The following is a 16705-nucleotide window of genomic DNA, read 5'->3' on the forward strand; positions in this document are numbered from 1 at the left end:
TATGTATATATATATATATATGTATATATGTATATATATGTGTATATATACATATATACACATATATATGTATATATATATATATATATGTGTATATATACATATATATACACATATATATATATATATGTGTATATATACATATATATACACATATATATATATGTATATATATGTGTATATATACATACATATACATATATATATATATATATATATATATATATATGTATATGTATTATACATATATTGTCCAAGTTGGTCCAAGTCAGTCAGTAGTTGAGTCACGCTGGGCTGCAGCGCTCTCAGATTCCGATCAGCTCTTCCCTGTGTGAGTTTGATGTTTCCTGCTGAGGTTTCTCAGGTCCGACTGCAGCACTCTGCTGCTGAACCATAAGCTGTGTCAGTGTGCTCGCGAGTTATTGGACTCTCTTACTCTTCACTGTTTTCAGTGGCACACCGAGATGAAGGCGTGTGCCAGAAATGTGTTCACTCCAGCTCCGGGAGGGAAGCTGAATAAGGACCGTTAGGCAGGTTTTATATAATAACCAGTGTTCTTGCGGATTCCGAACCTCGTGTGTGTGTGTAAACGTATCGAAATTATTGTTCCATTGGCATTTTATTTGAACTTGAATAAACAGAAGCACATCATTTAGAATTCTGTCAGTTATGTTCATGAAAAACATGAAAGGTTTATTTCTGAGGTCGCACTCTCACTCTCCGTCTGTCTGTGTGCACAGTTCCTGCAGTGAGCAGAGAGGGAGACACCTTCGTGAGCACATCCATAGAGCAGGCCATCCGCACCGTGGACAGCGCCATTGAGTCCACGAGGAGACGTCTCTTTGATGGGTAAGATGGGAGAAAATCACACTCCTCTCTCTTGGTAGCTGCTGAGTTTTCTTTTGTTTTCAGATCACAACACAATCTGTAAAAATGTGAACCACGACAAGAAGAAATGTGTGAATAATTATAACATTTCTGACTATTTTTACAGCCATTTCTGTGAGTTACAGGCTGTAACATCAAATACTATGAGTAGAGTATTATTTTGAATAGATAAACCAGACATTTTCAAGAGATAATATGTCTGAAAAATGAATCAAACTTTCATTCTGCGTGCATAGGTAATTTAATACAGCTCAAGTAAAAGGCTGGGAATAAAAGAAGCGGTTGGAAACAGTAAATGTTTGACGTCTGGCTCGTCTTCAGTCTCTTTCACTCATAGCTTCTCCTGCAGTAGTGACTGAGTTTTCTTCCTCCATCTTCTCCTCTGTTCTCTCTCTCTCTCGTTTCTTGCTAGACTTAAAACAGAAATCTTGTTTGGGGCAGAGAATATCGGTATATATGGATGTATTTAATGTTTTATAGCCTCAAAAACCATCAGAAGTAGATCACTGACCTGAATCCTAAGATAAATATCATGTCATTGTTGAATGTAGAGCCAAATCTTTCAAAGTATGACACAAAGACATAAAAACACTGATCTAATACAAAAGTACATGCAGACACAAAGTGAACAACAGTAGTTAACTGGAATCACCACCTTTCTTTTTGAGTTAGTGTGTTAAGTCATGGCTGGAGTTTTTGTATTTTTTATCCTGCTGGACGTTTCTGTGCAATGTTGTCATTATTCGTGTCGAAATCAGAAATAAAGCCCAGATGCCCGAGTGTTGGTGACAGCCACGGCTCCAAAGGCATTTAGTTCTCGGGTTCCATCTCAGAAACCCTCATGAGGGAATCCTTCCACGTTTACTTGGACTCCAGAATGAACAGCTTAGATTTGGACGGCCAAAGGTCAGGGTTTAGTCTTTCGGGGCTTCCCCAAAGCATCAATTCCTCCTTAAAAAATTGTCAGACGAAGCAAACACAGTTTAAATATGACATATTTTTACATATTAATGTAAAATACCACTTACTATTAAGTGTATCATCAGTTTTCACTCAAATTAGGCGTTTTAAATACAAATATAGAGGTTTGTATTCACAAGTGTGACATGAAACACAGTGGACTGTATCATTTATAGAAACAAGGTGTATGTCCGGTTCTATTATGATGTAAAAACTGATCCCCAGTGTTTATATTCACCCTTCTATAAGCTCCATATCCATATATATATAAAACATAATGAAGACAGTTATGTGCGCCCACTTGTTTCCAAGTCACCGTGAACCTCTGGGGACACATGAGTTGTCTGTTGCCTCTTAAACGACCGTAAATAAGTTTACAACTGTACAAGTTCTGTGTTGGACATGTGTTTTCGCTGAGTCACTAAATGAAATGCATCTTTCGTTAGCGACCGTAACTGAGCAGATGAAAAGGGGGCGGGGGGGGGGGGGACAACATTATGTCATCACACCACGATTGCATCCAGATGCACATGCTCATGGCGATGGAATTAAAATACAAATAGCTGGTTTCACATTAACGTGGTGCATGACTCGCATGTTCCAAATGTGACTCAGAGCCTTCGGGGGGCGGGGCAGGGCAGGGCGGGGCGGGGGAGAATTCAGAAGAGCTGCGGCTAATGTCGCTGAACTCGACATTTCAGATCAGAATCCTGCGGCGAGACCGTGGTCTCAGGGTGAAGCTCCAGGCAGTAACTGAGCCTGGTTATTATCAGCTCTTCATTATCATTGACCTCCTTTTATTGTTGTGTTAACTCAATCATTGTTTGGGATGATAAAGAAAAGTCCCTGTTTATCCAGCGAAGTTTCCATTACACTCTGTCACTGGAATAGATGGAGGTGGTTTCAATAGAACTCCCTAAGTGTTTCCATCCTGTCGAGTGTTGTGGTTTTGCGTTTGTGTTGTTCTTGGCGCGCACACTCACACACTCGCTTCACAAACACACACATAGACAAACGTGAAGAAGAGAGACACGCACGCACGCACACACAGTCCATCTCGCTTTCACGACAGTGTCAGAATAAAAGGCAGACGTGCTGCTTGGCTGCGGGCGCCGGTGTCACTGAACACGTGCGACACAGAAACAAAGCTACTGTCACTCGTTCCTCTCATCGTCGTTGTGACGTTTCAATGTGGTTTGACGGTTTAAAATGTTTGCAGTTGATTAATCTGTGGGTTATTGTCTCAGCTAATCGAGTCATCATTTAGTCCTTAAAGTGTTCCTCAAACTCTGGATATGATGATGCTCTCAAATGTCTTCTTTTGTCCACAAATGATTCAGTTTGAATGATTTCTTTGTTAAATGGAGCGAAGAAACCAGAAAAAATTCCCATTTAAGAAGCTAAGAAAATCATTAAAAAACTCTAAATCACAATCATAATCATTCTATAATGAGTTTCATTATAGAATACATACATGTAATAATATAACTAATAACTTGAACAAAAGATGCAAATTAAATGAAATAAGAGCAATGTGATTAAAAAGTCTATAAAAATGAGTTTTAAGAAGTGATTTTATAATAGTAATAATAATAATATTATTATATAATATATATAATAATACATGCCAGCGCTGTTGCTAACGTGTTCATTATGACATCATCTGAATGTGTCTTTAGAACATCTGTGGATCTGTTGAATGCCCTCATGCTAATTGACCTTTAATTCCACCTCTGTGTTGTTTGTAAAAGGTGAATCACTCCAGAGGAAGAACACACACTCCACACATTCCACACACTCCACACACTCCACACACTCCACACACACTCCACACACTCTGGAGCAGTGATAGTCCACAGTAATATGCTTGTGCACGCTCTGGGCTTCTCCTTCTTTGAACTCGCTGACCTGCTGCTGCAGCAGCGGCAGAGACATTTTCTGGGAAGTGTCGGGGAAATCTCTGCCTGCTGTTGCTGCCGTGAAGAATGTGGTTTGAACGTGCAACTGTTTCCTTTGTGTTTGTCTTTCTCTCCCACGTATACTACATGTATTATTTTTCCCTGTACACCATTTACATTGTCGCTTCTCCTTCATCACTCTCTCCCTCCTCCCTCTCTCCCTCCCTCATCCCTCCAGTCAGCCTCGTACCCCGGGGGAGTTGCTGGCTCTTTTCCGGTATCCTCGCGACCCCTACACGGTGGAGCAGGCGCGTGCAGGGGAGATCTTCGAGCAAACTCTCCTGCTCATCCAAAACCACGTCAACCAGGGTCTCACGGTCGACACCAACGGCACCGGTGAGGCTGATGACACTGTCTGTGCGCTCTCTCTGAAAGTGTTTAAAGTCGTCCCATCTGTCACGTTTGGCGTGTTGCCCTTATTTGAGAGCTGACGGGAAACATGAAGATGAGAGAGCTGAAGTCAAACACAAACAGTGGAAGTTTAAATGACACAGTGTGGGATCTAATAATCAGGCTTTAATAAACACAAGCCGGGTCTTTTTTCCATGTCCTGTTGAAGTTTTGTCGATTCCACTGGTCACTGTGCAGTGATATTAATGTCGCGTGACCTCTCTGAAGGAAGGCGTTTTATTTTGAAATGCACCTGCATAGATGCTTTGTGTCAGGGCGTGAGCTCCCTGGCAGTCGGCTCTCAAGTGTGCTGCTGTTGCAGTAAAGGGGCGGAGCCTTTGGCACGCCGTCGCTGTTGTTGGTTCTGTATTCATAGCAGCGGAAATTGTTAGTAGGTGTTCAAACGTTCTGAAAGAGAACGAGAAATGATTTCATCGTGTTTCCTGTGCAGTTTCCGACGTGCATGAAGTGATCAGTACATAGAAGTCTGCCGTCTGAAACACTTACACACACACACATTTACCTCAGTAAAGGGATAGTTCAGCTATTCTGACTGGAGACTGAAGCAAAGCTAAATTCCAGAGATAAAATCACGGCACACAGGAGCATTTGATCTGCTGTTATTTTGTTACTGTGTTACTTCAACAGTGAGACAGGAGATTTAGTGGTATATACAAACGGTAACACTTTATATTCACCATTAACTAGGTGCTTACTAACATGCATATAAGTAGCACACAAGCCCTTTATTAGTCGTTATTAAGCACATATTAACACCTTAATCAGGATAATTAAACAGGAAATTAATTTATTTTGTAATAGAGTAAGGTGTTAATATGTGCTTAATAATGACTAATAAAGGGCTAGTATGCTACTTATAGTGTGACCATACAAACGTCATGTTTTTAGTCAGAAAAGAGAGATAAAGCATATTCTTAAGATATCAGTCTTTTGTTCACTGGCAACTATTTGTTTCTAGTTACTTGTGTCCATGTCTCACTCTGGTTCCTGGCACAGGTGGTGAGCCAGGAGTGTTCACCAGCTCATAAAACCTTATTTCCAAAGAAAAACCCTGAACTTTCAGACAAAACCTGAGATTCACGTTTAAAATAAAACTCCTATTCCTGAATCAATATTCAATTTATCATTTCCATAATAGCATAATAGCTAACAGATTTAGCCTGAACACTAAATCAGGATAATAGATTTCTGAGCTCTTTAATGATAAATCTGACGGGAGAATGTGTATTTGCATGGGCTTTAAGACAATGTCAATGATGCTGCTGCAAGAAACATGCAATAAATATCCTCATATCATAAAAAAAGACAAAAATATGGACCTTTACACTCTTTCACATCATTACAATTAACCGTTGATTTACTGGATGTACAGTATATACAGTGAATTCTGTTTCGATAACATTGGTTTTTTACAAAAGTCTTGCACATCATACCTCATGTTCATCCTCCCATTTCCTGAACAAAGTCTCATGCAGCCAATAATTTAATTCCCTACCCAATCTGTGAGTTACCGTGTTATTGGCTGCGTGAGCGCTCCATCTGTGTGCCATTTTCTCGTAAACATGACCCACGGCGCGGAGACGTAATGACAGAGCAGTTGACGAGGAGCTCATAAACAGTTTTATTAGCCCTGTGTCGCAGCACACAACGCTAACCTGCAATCACCGTCCAGCACGGGACAAAAGTTAGCTCGTTTTTTTTGTTGGTGCACAGATTTTCTCGATTACTCGTGAATGAGATCGGGAGAGCGTGAGTTAATTTGGATGTTTTTACGCACGAGCATCTGTTTTTGTTTGCAGCCAAATATTTATGGAAAAAACTGGAGCACCGTATAGTTCCACACGATGTGGTGTGGAACACTTGCTGTAATGGAGGCTTAGATTTAACTGCACAGAGGTCAAACAGGCTTGTCGGTCGCGTATAGAGTCTGCAGCCGAGCTGCTTTGAGGTTTCTGGGGTTTTTTGCCACCATCAAAGTAGATTATATACATTATAGATTGATGCAGGAAACAATAGAAGGAAGGAGTCCCATGTTGTCAAGTCAGGAAACAAAAAGTGTAGGAGGATGAGAGAGCTCTGTGAAGCAGGAACAAAGAGACGCAGTGTTTTCTTTTCTTGTGCCAACAACAATATGTTCGTTGTTACTCTGGACCCCAAAAACCAAGTTAACAAAGAGATTTCTGCTCGTCAGCAGGAACAGATCTGCTGTTTTTATTGTGGAGGGCAGTGCCACAGTTTCCCTCTATTCTCACACACACACACAGGTTTGCACAGCTATCCTTGCAAGGACTCCCAGTGACTTAACTTAGCCATAAACTTAACCAGTCTCTCAGCTTATCTTCTGCCTCATTAGGAGGTCGTGGTTTCCATGGTGACCACTGGTCCTGACAAGTTCAGTTTTTATGCCAGAAAAGGTCCTATTTGATTTTTGTCCCCACAAGGAAGACAAGTCCCCGTAATGTGACTGTGTAAACAGTTTTAGGTCCCCACAACACTAGTAATAGCCACACACGCACGTCGGTTCTTTCACGTATGAGAGCGAGTCGGGGCAGGTTGTTAAATTCTGCCGCTCGTGTCTTCAGGACAGGAGGTTCTTTACAGTCAGAGTGAATGAATGCATCTGTAAATCATTTGCTATGTGAATGTTAGTCATGTTAACACAATATCACCACAATCTTACTGGTTACTACTAGAAATAGCTTCTTTATTTCAAATATTTATAAAAAATAAATCCTGTTGACTTTTAAACTCGTATCCTTTCCTTTGTCGTTCCGCAGCGTTCCGCTACAATGACCTGGTGTCGCCCCGGTTCCTGGATGTGATTGCCAATCTGTCGGGCTGCACGGCTCACCGCCGGTTCAACAACTGCTCTGACATTTGCTTCCACCAGAAGTACCGCAGCCACGACGGAACGTGTAATAACCTTCAGCACCCGATGTGGGGCGCCTCCCTCACCGCCTTTGAGCGGCTGCTGAAGTCCGTCTACGATAACGGCTTCAATCTGCCGCGGGGCGCCAACGAGCAGCCGCACAACGGGTACAGGCTGCCGCTGCCGAGGCTCGTGTCCACCACGATGATCGGAACGGAGACCATCACTCCTGACGACCGCTACACTCACATGCTCATGCAGTGGGGCCAGTTCCTCGACCACGACTTGGACTCGACAGTGGCCGCACTCAGCCAGTCGCGGTTCTCCGACGGCCAGCTCTGTGCCCAGGTCTGCACCAACGATCCACCATGTTTCCCAATCCAGTTCCCACCCAACGACCAAAGGCAGCTGCGGAGCGGCGCCCGCTGCATGTTCTTTGTCCGGTCCAGTCCCGTGTGTGGCAGCGGGATGACATCTCTACTCATGAACAGTGTTTATCCAAGAGAGCAAATCAACCAGCTCACGTCTTTCATCGATGCTTCCAATGTTTACGGCAGTTCGCGACATGAATCGGAGGAAATCCGGGACTTGGCGAGCCAAAGAGGTTTGCTGCGGCAGGGAATCATACAGCGCACGGGCAAACCACTGCTGCCCTTCGCCACTGGACCGCCAACGGAGTGCATGAGGGATGAGAACGAGAGCCCGATTCCATGTTTCCTCGCCGGAGACCACCGAGCAAACGAGCAGCTCGGTTTGACGGCGATGCACACGGTGTGGTTCAGGGAACACAACCGCATAGCCACAGAGCTACTGAGACTAAATCCACACTGGGACGGGGACACCATCTACCACGAGGCGAGGAAGATAGTCGGGGCCCAGATGCAGCACATCACCTACAGTCACTGGTTGCCAAAGGTAAACTCTGAAGTCCTTTTCGCTCGTTCTCTTGTTCTTGAGTTCTTTCTCTCACTTCTGTTCCTCTCCTAGATCCTGGGTGAGGCAGGCATGAAGATGATGGGGACATACACCAGTTACAACCCCAATATTAATGCCGGCATCCTTAACGCTTTCGCCACTGCTGCCTTCCGCTTCGGACACACCCTCATCAACCCGATACTCTACCGGCTGGATGAGGATTTCCAGCCCATTCCCCAGGGCCACATCTCGCTCCACCGCGCGTTCTTCTCCCCGTTCCGCATCGTGAACGAGGGCGGCATCGACCCGTTGCTCCGCGGGCTCTTTGGCGTCGCGGGTAAGATGCGCGTCACCACTCAGCTGCTGAACACGGAGCTGACGGAGAGGTTGTTCTCCATGGCTCACGCCGTGGCTCTGGACCTGGCTGCCATGAATATACAGAGAGGAAGAGATCACGGCATGCCGCCGTACAACGATTACAGGACCTTCTGTAACCTGACCTCCGCCCAGACGTTTGAAGATCTGAAGAACGAGATTAAGAATCCCACCGTCAGGGAGAAATTACAGAGGTAATTATATGCTCAGTCACAAAAATACTGTGACAGCCTTTGTTTTTTGAATTCCTCTTCTTATGCACATCTTATCTTTTATTTCTTATCTCACAAATATGACATTTTCCTTTGTTGACGAATAATCTGAACGTAGCAGTAACACCTCGGCTGCGCTGCGGTGTAATGTCCCTGACTTGTTCTGTGCGTGGCAGGCTCTACGGCACGCCGCTGAACGTGGATCTGTTCCCTGCCCTCATGGCCGAAGACCTGGTTCCCGGCAGTAGACTGGGGCCCACCCTCATGTGCCTGCTGGCGACCCAGTTTAAACGCCTGCGGGACGGTGACAGGTAGAGTAAGATCATAGTGTGATAAATGTAGGACTCCTAACCCTCTCCACTTACCCCTCCCTTTTTCCACCAGAAAGGATGTAAACACCCTCTGTTTTCTGCTGTTTCTCACTTTGTTAGCTCATGTGTTGGTTTATGTGGGGAGATCTTTTCTCTTTTTTCCATATGGCTGCAGAAACATGGTGGCACAAGGATATAAAACAAGGATTTTTTTCTTAATCCAATGCTATCATGTTTAATTTCACAGTGATAAAACACTCCTACAAACAACATAAATGTCACACACCGGACCTGTTGTCTTGTTTAGATTCTGGTACGAAAACCCGGGTGTGTTCACTCCTGCCCAGCTGACCCAGCTGAAGCAGGCCTCCCTGACACGGGTCCTGTGTGACAACGGGGACAACATCACGCGCATCCAGCAGGACGTCTTCAGGGTCGCCGAGCTTCCCCACGGCTACGGCAGCTGCGACGACGTCCCGCAGATTGACCTGCGCATGTGGCAGGACTGCTGTGAAGGTGAGAGGAGGGCGATGCTGTCGTCTTAGCTTCAGACTGGACACAGAGTGGAACATAAAGGATTTAGTTTTTCTACCAGAGAGCGTTTGTTGCTTGGTTTTTGGATAATGAAACCTTACACTGGGGCAATAATCAGAACCGGACATTAAGTTTCTTTTCGCCTGATGCATGAACTGTGTCCTCGGTCTGTTGTCTTAAAGCCTATGTGGTCTTTTTTGTACGTACCATGCCATGTTTACAGGCGCACGTTTCATTGGATTAGCGTCCGAAATGCCCCAAAGTCCACTGCAGCCCAGGAAGTTGCCCAGACGTCTCAGTCAGCGTCTCACACTGGTCCAGTGTCTGGGCTTCATTGTGAAATTAAAGCCGTACAGTATCCTCAGTATCCTCTGATAACATCTTCCTCAAGGCAGCCTGGCCTCATAGTCATCGCAGTTTATGGATGGGTCACTCAGTGTAGACAAATAACATCTTTAAAAGGTAACAAAGCCTGAAGGCAGAAACAATGAAATGTCGCCAGTCGCCTCCTCTTCCTGAACACGCATGATATTCTGCTCCTGCTAATTGCAGCGGCAAAACATGGTATTTGGAGCTAAGTCCTGGATTTTTAGAGCATTCCAGGCGTGGGAGCAGCTGACGAAGCGAAAAAGGAGCTGAATGAAGCGAGGCCCGCTCTGCTGTTATGTTTTATAGTGACTGTTTGCCTTGTATCGTTTACTCAGAGATATGATCAGCTGTGAACGGAGCAAACGGCTTTGATTACGCCGGATTATTTCAGATCAAAAGTGTGGAGACTGAGAGAACATTGACACAGTGGTGAACCTCATTGAGAAAGCTCCAGAGTATGAAATATTGATTTTCTGCCCTGCTGTCTGTAGTTAGTCACTGACACTGTGAGGTCATGTGCTGCTGCTGCTGCTGCTGCTGACCGCGGTCAAACAGTTTGTGTTGAGTAAGATAATGACATGCACATATGTAAGATCCTTCCTTTCAAACCGCTGTGGTTTAATTTAATGAGTCAATACAACTGTTAATCAGGATTTATTCCGTTCTTTATATTTCCTCTGTAGGCAAATGTTCTCTCGTGTCCCTGATGATGATGAAAATGTAGCGAAATCGTTGTCATTCATTGTGTTTTTTCGACAAAAGTATCAAGTTACAGATTATTATGAGTCCACTCATCCCTACATGACACATTTCTGGTTTAAGAAATGTAGCTTTTTAAAGCAGCTACACTCAGGATTTGTGCAGCTCGACATCTGGAAAACATGCAGTGAAGTTGCTGAATATTGGGATTATGACAGGACGTGCAATTAAAAAATAAATATAAAAGTATACAGTATGTGTTTCTGCTTTGGTAACAATCTCCGTTTACTGCAGCCCGAGCAGTCTTTGCAACATATATATAAATATAAATTTCAATTATCTGTCTGTTCTTCAAATACTCGAAACCCAAGAGACAGGTTTTAAATGAAGTTTGCACATGTGACATTATTCAGTCACTTCCAGAAAATAAACAACAACAAAGCCCAGCTTCACAGTGTGCTAAGCTGAGAGGAGCAGCTACAAGATGCATTCAAGAAACCTTGTAAATCACATTACTCCTGCAAAAATACTAAATACTTGCTCCTGCTGCCACCTTGAGGTAATAGATGCACCACAAATTAAGTAGTTAATAATCATTGATTATATTCTGCCGTTTTGTATCTGTTTAATATAATTCCAACAGTCGCATTAACGGATGAAATATTCATGCTCACCCCGAGTTCATTTTCAATAAACTGTTCATTTCAGTTTTCTAAATAAAAATGTAATTTTACAGATAAAGATGCAGCTTTCTTAACCGCAGGGTCTGATCCACTCATCGTGCTCTGCTCTGTCGGTCCTTGATTTCACCTCACTGATGCTCAGTATGTCCCAGATGTCTGTCTGTGTGTGTGTGTGTGTGTGTGTGTGTCTGTGTCTGTGTCTGTGTCTGTCTGTGTGTGTGTGTGTGTCTCACTCTCTTTGATCCGGGGCCCAGCTGTGGCAGTACGAGAGTGAGTAATACGTTACACTTCGGCATCTTTGAGCAGCTCTTTGAAGCCGAGCGACATCATCAGTGGTTTCCTGTTTCATGTTTACACCACATTTCCTCAAATAACGTCTGAGACATACATTTACCTCGGGCTCATATTAAAGGCAGACATTATTTGTAATTTTCTGGTTTTGATAAGTCGACCTGGTCATATTATATTTGGAAGCGTCGCTTTGAACCTCTTCTGTTTTCTGTAAACTCTTACAGGAACCTTCTTTCTTAACATATTACAAAATCATTTAAAAGTGTTTTTCCTTGATTCTGCTCGTGTTGTTTGTTGCTGTTTTATAATATTGAATAAAAAAACTAACTTATTATATCTTGTGATTGTGTGTTGTGTGATTCACCAGACTGCAGAACCAAGGGTCAGTTCAATGCCCTGTCTTACCACTTCAGAGGACGCAGATCAGCTGACCAAAGCTACAAGGAGGAGAAACCTGCCGACGGCGTCCAGGAGAACAGGTACGGAGGATCTGTTTGTTTGGTAGTTTGTAAAAGAAATGTCACCTGATTTTATCCCCGCGTGCATTTGTCGTTGCAGCCCGGTGGAGAGAAGCGAACAGCCGAGTCTCGCAAACGTCACCCTGACCTCGAAAAAAAGCACTGAACCCTCAATCAACGAGTTCCAGGATTTTGTCTCCGACATGCAGAAGACCATCACGAGTTTGCGAAAGCAGGTGTGTGACGGTAACAAAGACTCGATCATCATTTGCTCCACGTGCTTGAATTCTTCTCCCCGTTAATCCGACGTTGTCAGAGAATCTGAGTGTGAGTGACGGAACAGATAAAGATAACTGACGGTGAATGTGAGCGAATGTCGGAAGCCGATGTTTTAATCACACATCGGTTTATATTTCTTTATTTAAGACGCTTGAGGCGACGTACCGTAGAGTCAGTCAACGAAGTGGATTTGATTCAACTTTTTAACTTTATTAGAAGAAAATGTGACTTCTGTCTGCGGCAGTTTTCGGCTCATAAATCGACCTCTTTCTCCGTTCTCAGAAACTTTATCATGAGTCTAAACATGTCTTATTCCCCCAGGTCGCCTCTTGCACATGCTGCATGCATGAGCGCTGCATGAAACTATGCTGCAGGCTGACACACATACATACAGTCATGTTTTCCATTATTGTGACAGCAGTACACTTCATTCCTCTGGATGGGGCTCAGCAGCGTGTCCTCATTCTCTGGTCAGCGGCTGAAGTATAAAGACGTCTGTGTGTTTCAGAGATTGCTGGGATTAGGGATGAAGAGTCATTTTTAACTCAGTGTTCAGAAAAGGGAGTTTTCTAACTCGAGGGGAGGGAAAGGAAGCACAGGTGGTGATGTGGATTTCCTCGTGACGCTTGTGTGTTTGTGTCCCTCCAGATTAAAAGACTTGAAGCCCGTCTGAAGAAGACTGACTGCACTGATAGTGAGGGACGCGAGCGAACAGATGGAGAGAAGTGGAAAAAGGACTCCTGCACTCTCTGTGAATGCAGGGTACGTTCAACAGAGTGTCTCTATGTCTTATACCTCATTTTCCCACAGGTCAAAACGCTGTATAATCCTGGGATTAAACACGTTTCTCACTCCTGGGTCCAACGACACTGCAGTGCACTGTGGTTTGTATCAGTTCAGCTCTCATCAGCATCATTACGACACAACAATCCTTATTTTTAAAACTTGTGCTCAATCTCATCAATGTCTTTCATTTCATCAGTCGGATTATCTAGATTGATTTATTTGGCACATACCGTGATGTCATAATTGACACTCAGCTGGGTTTAAAAATCACTGCTAATTTTCTAATGGACCAGGATTATATCTGCCTCAGTCTGTCTTCCTGCTCGTGTTTCACCTCCTCCAGCAGCTCCTCCTGGCACCAGTGTGTGTGTGTGTGTGTGTGTGTGCACCGACCACTTGTCTGCCTTTCATTCTTTATCTCTGACACTCGGCTGATGCTTTTTCTTATGTTACAGTGCAAACTGATGGAAACCTGTGGGTTTCCATCAGTTTGCACTGTAACATAAGAAAAAGCATCACTCAAGAATGTGGGAAACAAACATCCACGAAACTCCATGGAAGCATTTTCCCGCTCTGTCAGCCGCGATGAGGCAGATCACGGGTCCATTCGGTGTCATATAGTGTTTAATGTATAATTCCAGTCAGATTTGACTAACTTTATTTGTTTCGGGCCCTTTTTCTTGATTCCTCAGTTTCCTCGCCGCGATCGTGAATATTCCCTCCAGTTGAATGTAATGCGGCGACTGACCTTTGACCTGCTTTCTTCCAGGACTCCCAGGTCACCTGCTTTGTGGAGTCTTGTCCACCGCCCGAGTGCCAGCGGCCCGTCAAGCTAAAAGGCGCCTGCTGCCCAGTTTGCCTCGAGCATGCAGACGTTGTCAAGTCACAGGAAGCGAACACCCACCGCAACTAACCCTCAGGACCCCGCCCCCCCCTCAACAAACACACTCCAGTGTCTGAAAGTCAAACATTCACACACAGACATCCAGAGAGAGGATGAGACTCTTAAAGGTGTGCCAATCTGCATCCACTAATAGCCTCGATAGACCCAATAGCCTCCGTTTTTGTTTCGTTTCACCACGTATCCTTTGTCTTTGATCAGTGGAGGGGGGGAATGTGTTTGGCGGTGTGCCCCCCTGCAGGACCAGCAGCCTGAGGCTCAGATTGAAATCCTCTGGCACCAAACCAGCCGTCACTAAATGGATTTATTTCTGAACCAATTGGTGGATGGATGAATGGGTGGATTGTAGACAAGACGGACAAACCTCTCCTGCTTTGGAGTCCATCGTGGCTCCTGAAGTGTAACAAACAGCCGCTGTGTTTGCTTTTCCTGCAACAAAAGCCAGGGCCGTGTGCCGTCGACTCGCAGGGAAGGGCAGCAGCCATTACAGTGTATGATAAAGAAAAACTTCTCAGGTTAGAGATGCCGAAAACTGGTGCTATCGCGACCCCGCCTTTTTTTGATTATTGATTTAATCACTAAACACAAACCATGCAACGCGACCTATATATACTCAGTATATGCATTTTAATGATAAATCACAATTGAGAGGATTGTTTTATTCAAACTAAAAGACTTTTTTTATTATTAATAGAGTTACTTCATCCTTTTATCCACGGTGCTTTATATCATGTTATAAATGTTTTTTTGTTTTTTTTTCCTTTTTTCCCTTTTTTGTATAAAACTGCTTACATATGAAGATAATGTGAAGCCCTACAAAAACGTTTGTAATGCAAAAGATGTCTACTGATTCCTGCTCCTCTCTCCACGGACACCTTGTTAGTTGACATGCGTCTCGTCTCCGCTGGCCTGTCCTGAACTTGAGTGAGGTGGAGCCGCGCCGCGCTCCCCGCTGCAGGACACTGTCGTGCTCCTCTCCAACTTTCATTTTGCTTTCAGAAAGCAGCGAAAAGAATCTCCTCCTCCTCCTCCTCCTCCTCCTCTTCTTTATTTTTTACCATTGTTAATGTTGTGAACTTTTGTCCCAGTATTTTTGCTCAGCCGTCGTAAGCCAAATGTATGACTTCATGACATTAATAGCACACGTCTATCCATGAAACGAAGTATGAATGTTGTAATGAGGTCAGGATTCAGCCTTTGTTACTGCAGACTCTACCACAGCAGTGTTCTCCTCCTCACCTGTGTCTTCACAGACCTCACACACACACACACACACACACACAACTGAAGGTTCTGCTCCGCCTTTGTGGACCTGCAGCTCTTTACACCCAGTTTACACCCAGACGCGCTCGTCTCAGACCCGTCTCGTCAGTTTTGACAGTGTTTGTGTGGACGTCCTGGACGTCCTCACCCGTGAGGACTGAGGACATAGGCGAGCGGTGCTCGTCCTGCTCATGTTTCTTCGCTGTGTTGAAGATCTTCAGAGCAGGGTGACGTCGTCGAGCAGAGCACGAGTGGTGCGCGCAGGCCTCTCTAACTCTCTGACCCTCATTCCGCTGTAATAGAAGCCATATGAGAGAGGAAGCGAGGGTAACGGTGGGGGATGGGCGCTGACGACTGGGATATCGTGTCAATCACAGCGACATGTTGCTGTTGTTATTAAAATTGATTCCTGGCAACTGGTCTTCCACGAGTACTGTACACGGACACATGGCGCTCACTGTACCCCCATGCACTGGCTCGCTTCGTGTAACAAATCACTTCTTCTTTTTTTGTTTTGTCGATATCCTGTTTTGCTTCCCTCCAATTGTGCGGAAGCGGCCGCAGCTGCAGCGTTTCCCCTCCGTTGTTTCCTTCGTGCGGTAACGTCCCGAGCAAACGTATCATGTCGCGTGTTTGAATACTGGACAGGTTTGTGTGTTTACAGTTTTGTATGCTTCTCTCCGTCACCGCCCTCCGACCGCGTCTTCTCCAGCGAGGCCGGTCACGACATGTGCTCTGTTTTGAATGTTTTACTGAATTGACTATTTTGATATCATTGGATAAACTCTGTGAATGAGCGTGTGCGTGTGTCTCTTTCTGTTTCACGAACAGGATCAAATGCATTGGCAGCCGAAGCACTGTGAGCTCTCTTCATTACCAGGCGTGATATCCATATATCTGTTGTATTGGTTCATATTTGGTTTTCATAGCGGTTCCTTCGCGTTTCCTTTTTCCTACGGACTCCCAAGTGTCGATGGAATGCACTGCTCCACAAGACTGAACATGCTTTACCTACACTGTCCCTCAGCCAGTGGTCAATGTGGATATAGTCGTACCGGTCGTGACATTTGTATTGTATTGTACGTTTGCCAAAGAATGGTTTGCACTGTAATGTATGCCTCTCAACAGTAATAATAATAATAATAATAAAGAAATAAATAAGCCACATTTGAATTACAGTCATACATGTCGGTGCCTGTTCATTTCCAGCTGCCTAACGGGGCAGAATTTCACTTCTTTCACCGTCAGCAGCTCATTAACGGTCTGTCAGGGCTCAGGCATTTGGGAATTTCTGCTTTTGCTTTTCAGAAAACAACCTTTTTGTTCTTAAACGTCCACTGTGTTACATTTAGGACCGAGTGTCCCACTGTTAAGTATGTGTTCGGCTTCTATAGTCTGAGATTAAGACCGTGCTCTAACAGCAGCTCAAAGGGGAAGTTTATTACGCCCGCATCAACCCAAAGAAAAGAAAATGAGCTGGTATATAACGGCCACAAAAGTAAGGTTTGTTATAATCTGCAGTCTCACCATTAGATGTCACTGA

The 16705-nt window shown here is 44.3% G+C and overlaps 1 protein-coding gene across 2 annotated transcripts in view; it reads left to right on the forward strand.

Annotated features, from left to right (window-relative positions):
• LOC122782745 (peroxidasin) overlaps nucleotides 1-16344 on the forward strand; it is a 46135-nt gene extending 29791 nt beyond the window's left edge. For both annotated transcript variants that reach the window (XM_044047244.1, XM_044047245.1), the window contains 10 exons: nucleotides 741-849; nucleotides 3985-4142; nucleotides 6995-8001; nucleotides 8074-8570; nucleotides 8765-8899; nucleotides 9207-9415; nucleotides 11843-11954; nucleotides 12034-12169; nucleotides 12861-12974; nucleotides 13768-16344. In XM_044047244.1, the coding sequence (XP_043903179.1) occupies nucleotides 741-849; nucleotides 3985-4142; nucleotides 6995-8001; nucleotides 8074-8570; nucleotides 8765-8899; nucleotides 9207-9415; nucleotides 11843-11954; nucleotides 12034-12169; nucleotides 12861-12974; nucleotides 13768-13911 (2621 nt within the window). In that variant the 3' untranslated portion in view covers nucleotides 13912-16344. The remainder of the gene's footprint in view (nucleotides 1-740; nucleotides 850-3984; nucleotides 4143-6994; nucleotides 8002-8073; nucleotides 8571-8764; nucleotides 8900-9206; nucleotides 9416-11842; nucleotides 11955-12033; nucleotides 12170-12860; nucleotides 12975-13767) is intronic.
• Nucleotides 16345-16705: the final 361 nt, after the last annotated feature.

This window comes from Solea senegalensis, linkage group LG16 (genome assembly GCF_019176455.1).
Source record: "Solea senegalensis isolate Sse05_10M linkage group LG16, IFAPA_SoseM_1, whole genome shotgun sequence".
In the NCBI taxonomy this organism is placed as follows: Eukaryota; Metazoa; Chordata; class Actinopteri; order Pleuronectiformes; family Soleidae; genus Solea; species Solea senegalensis.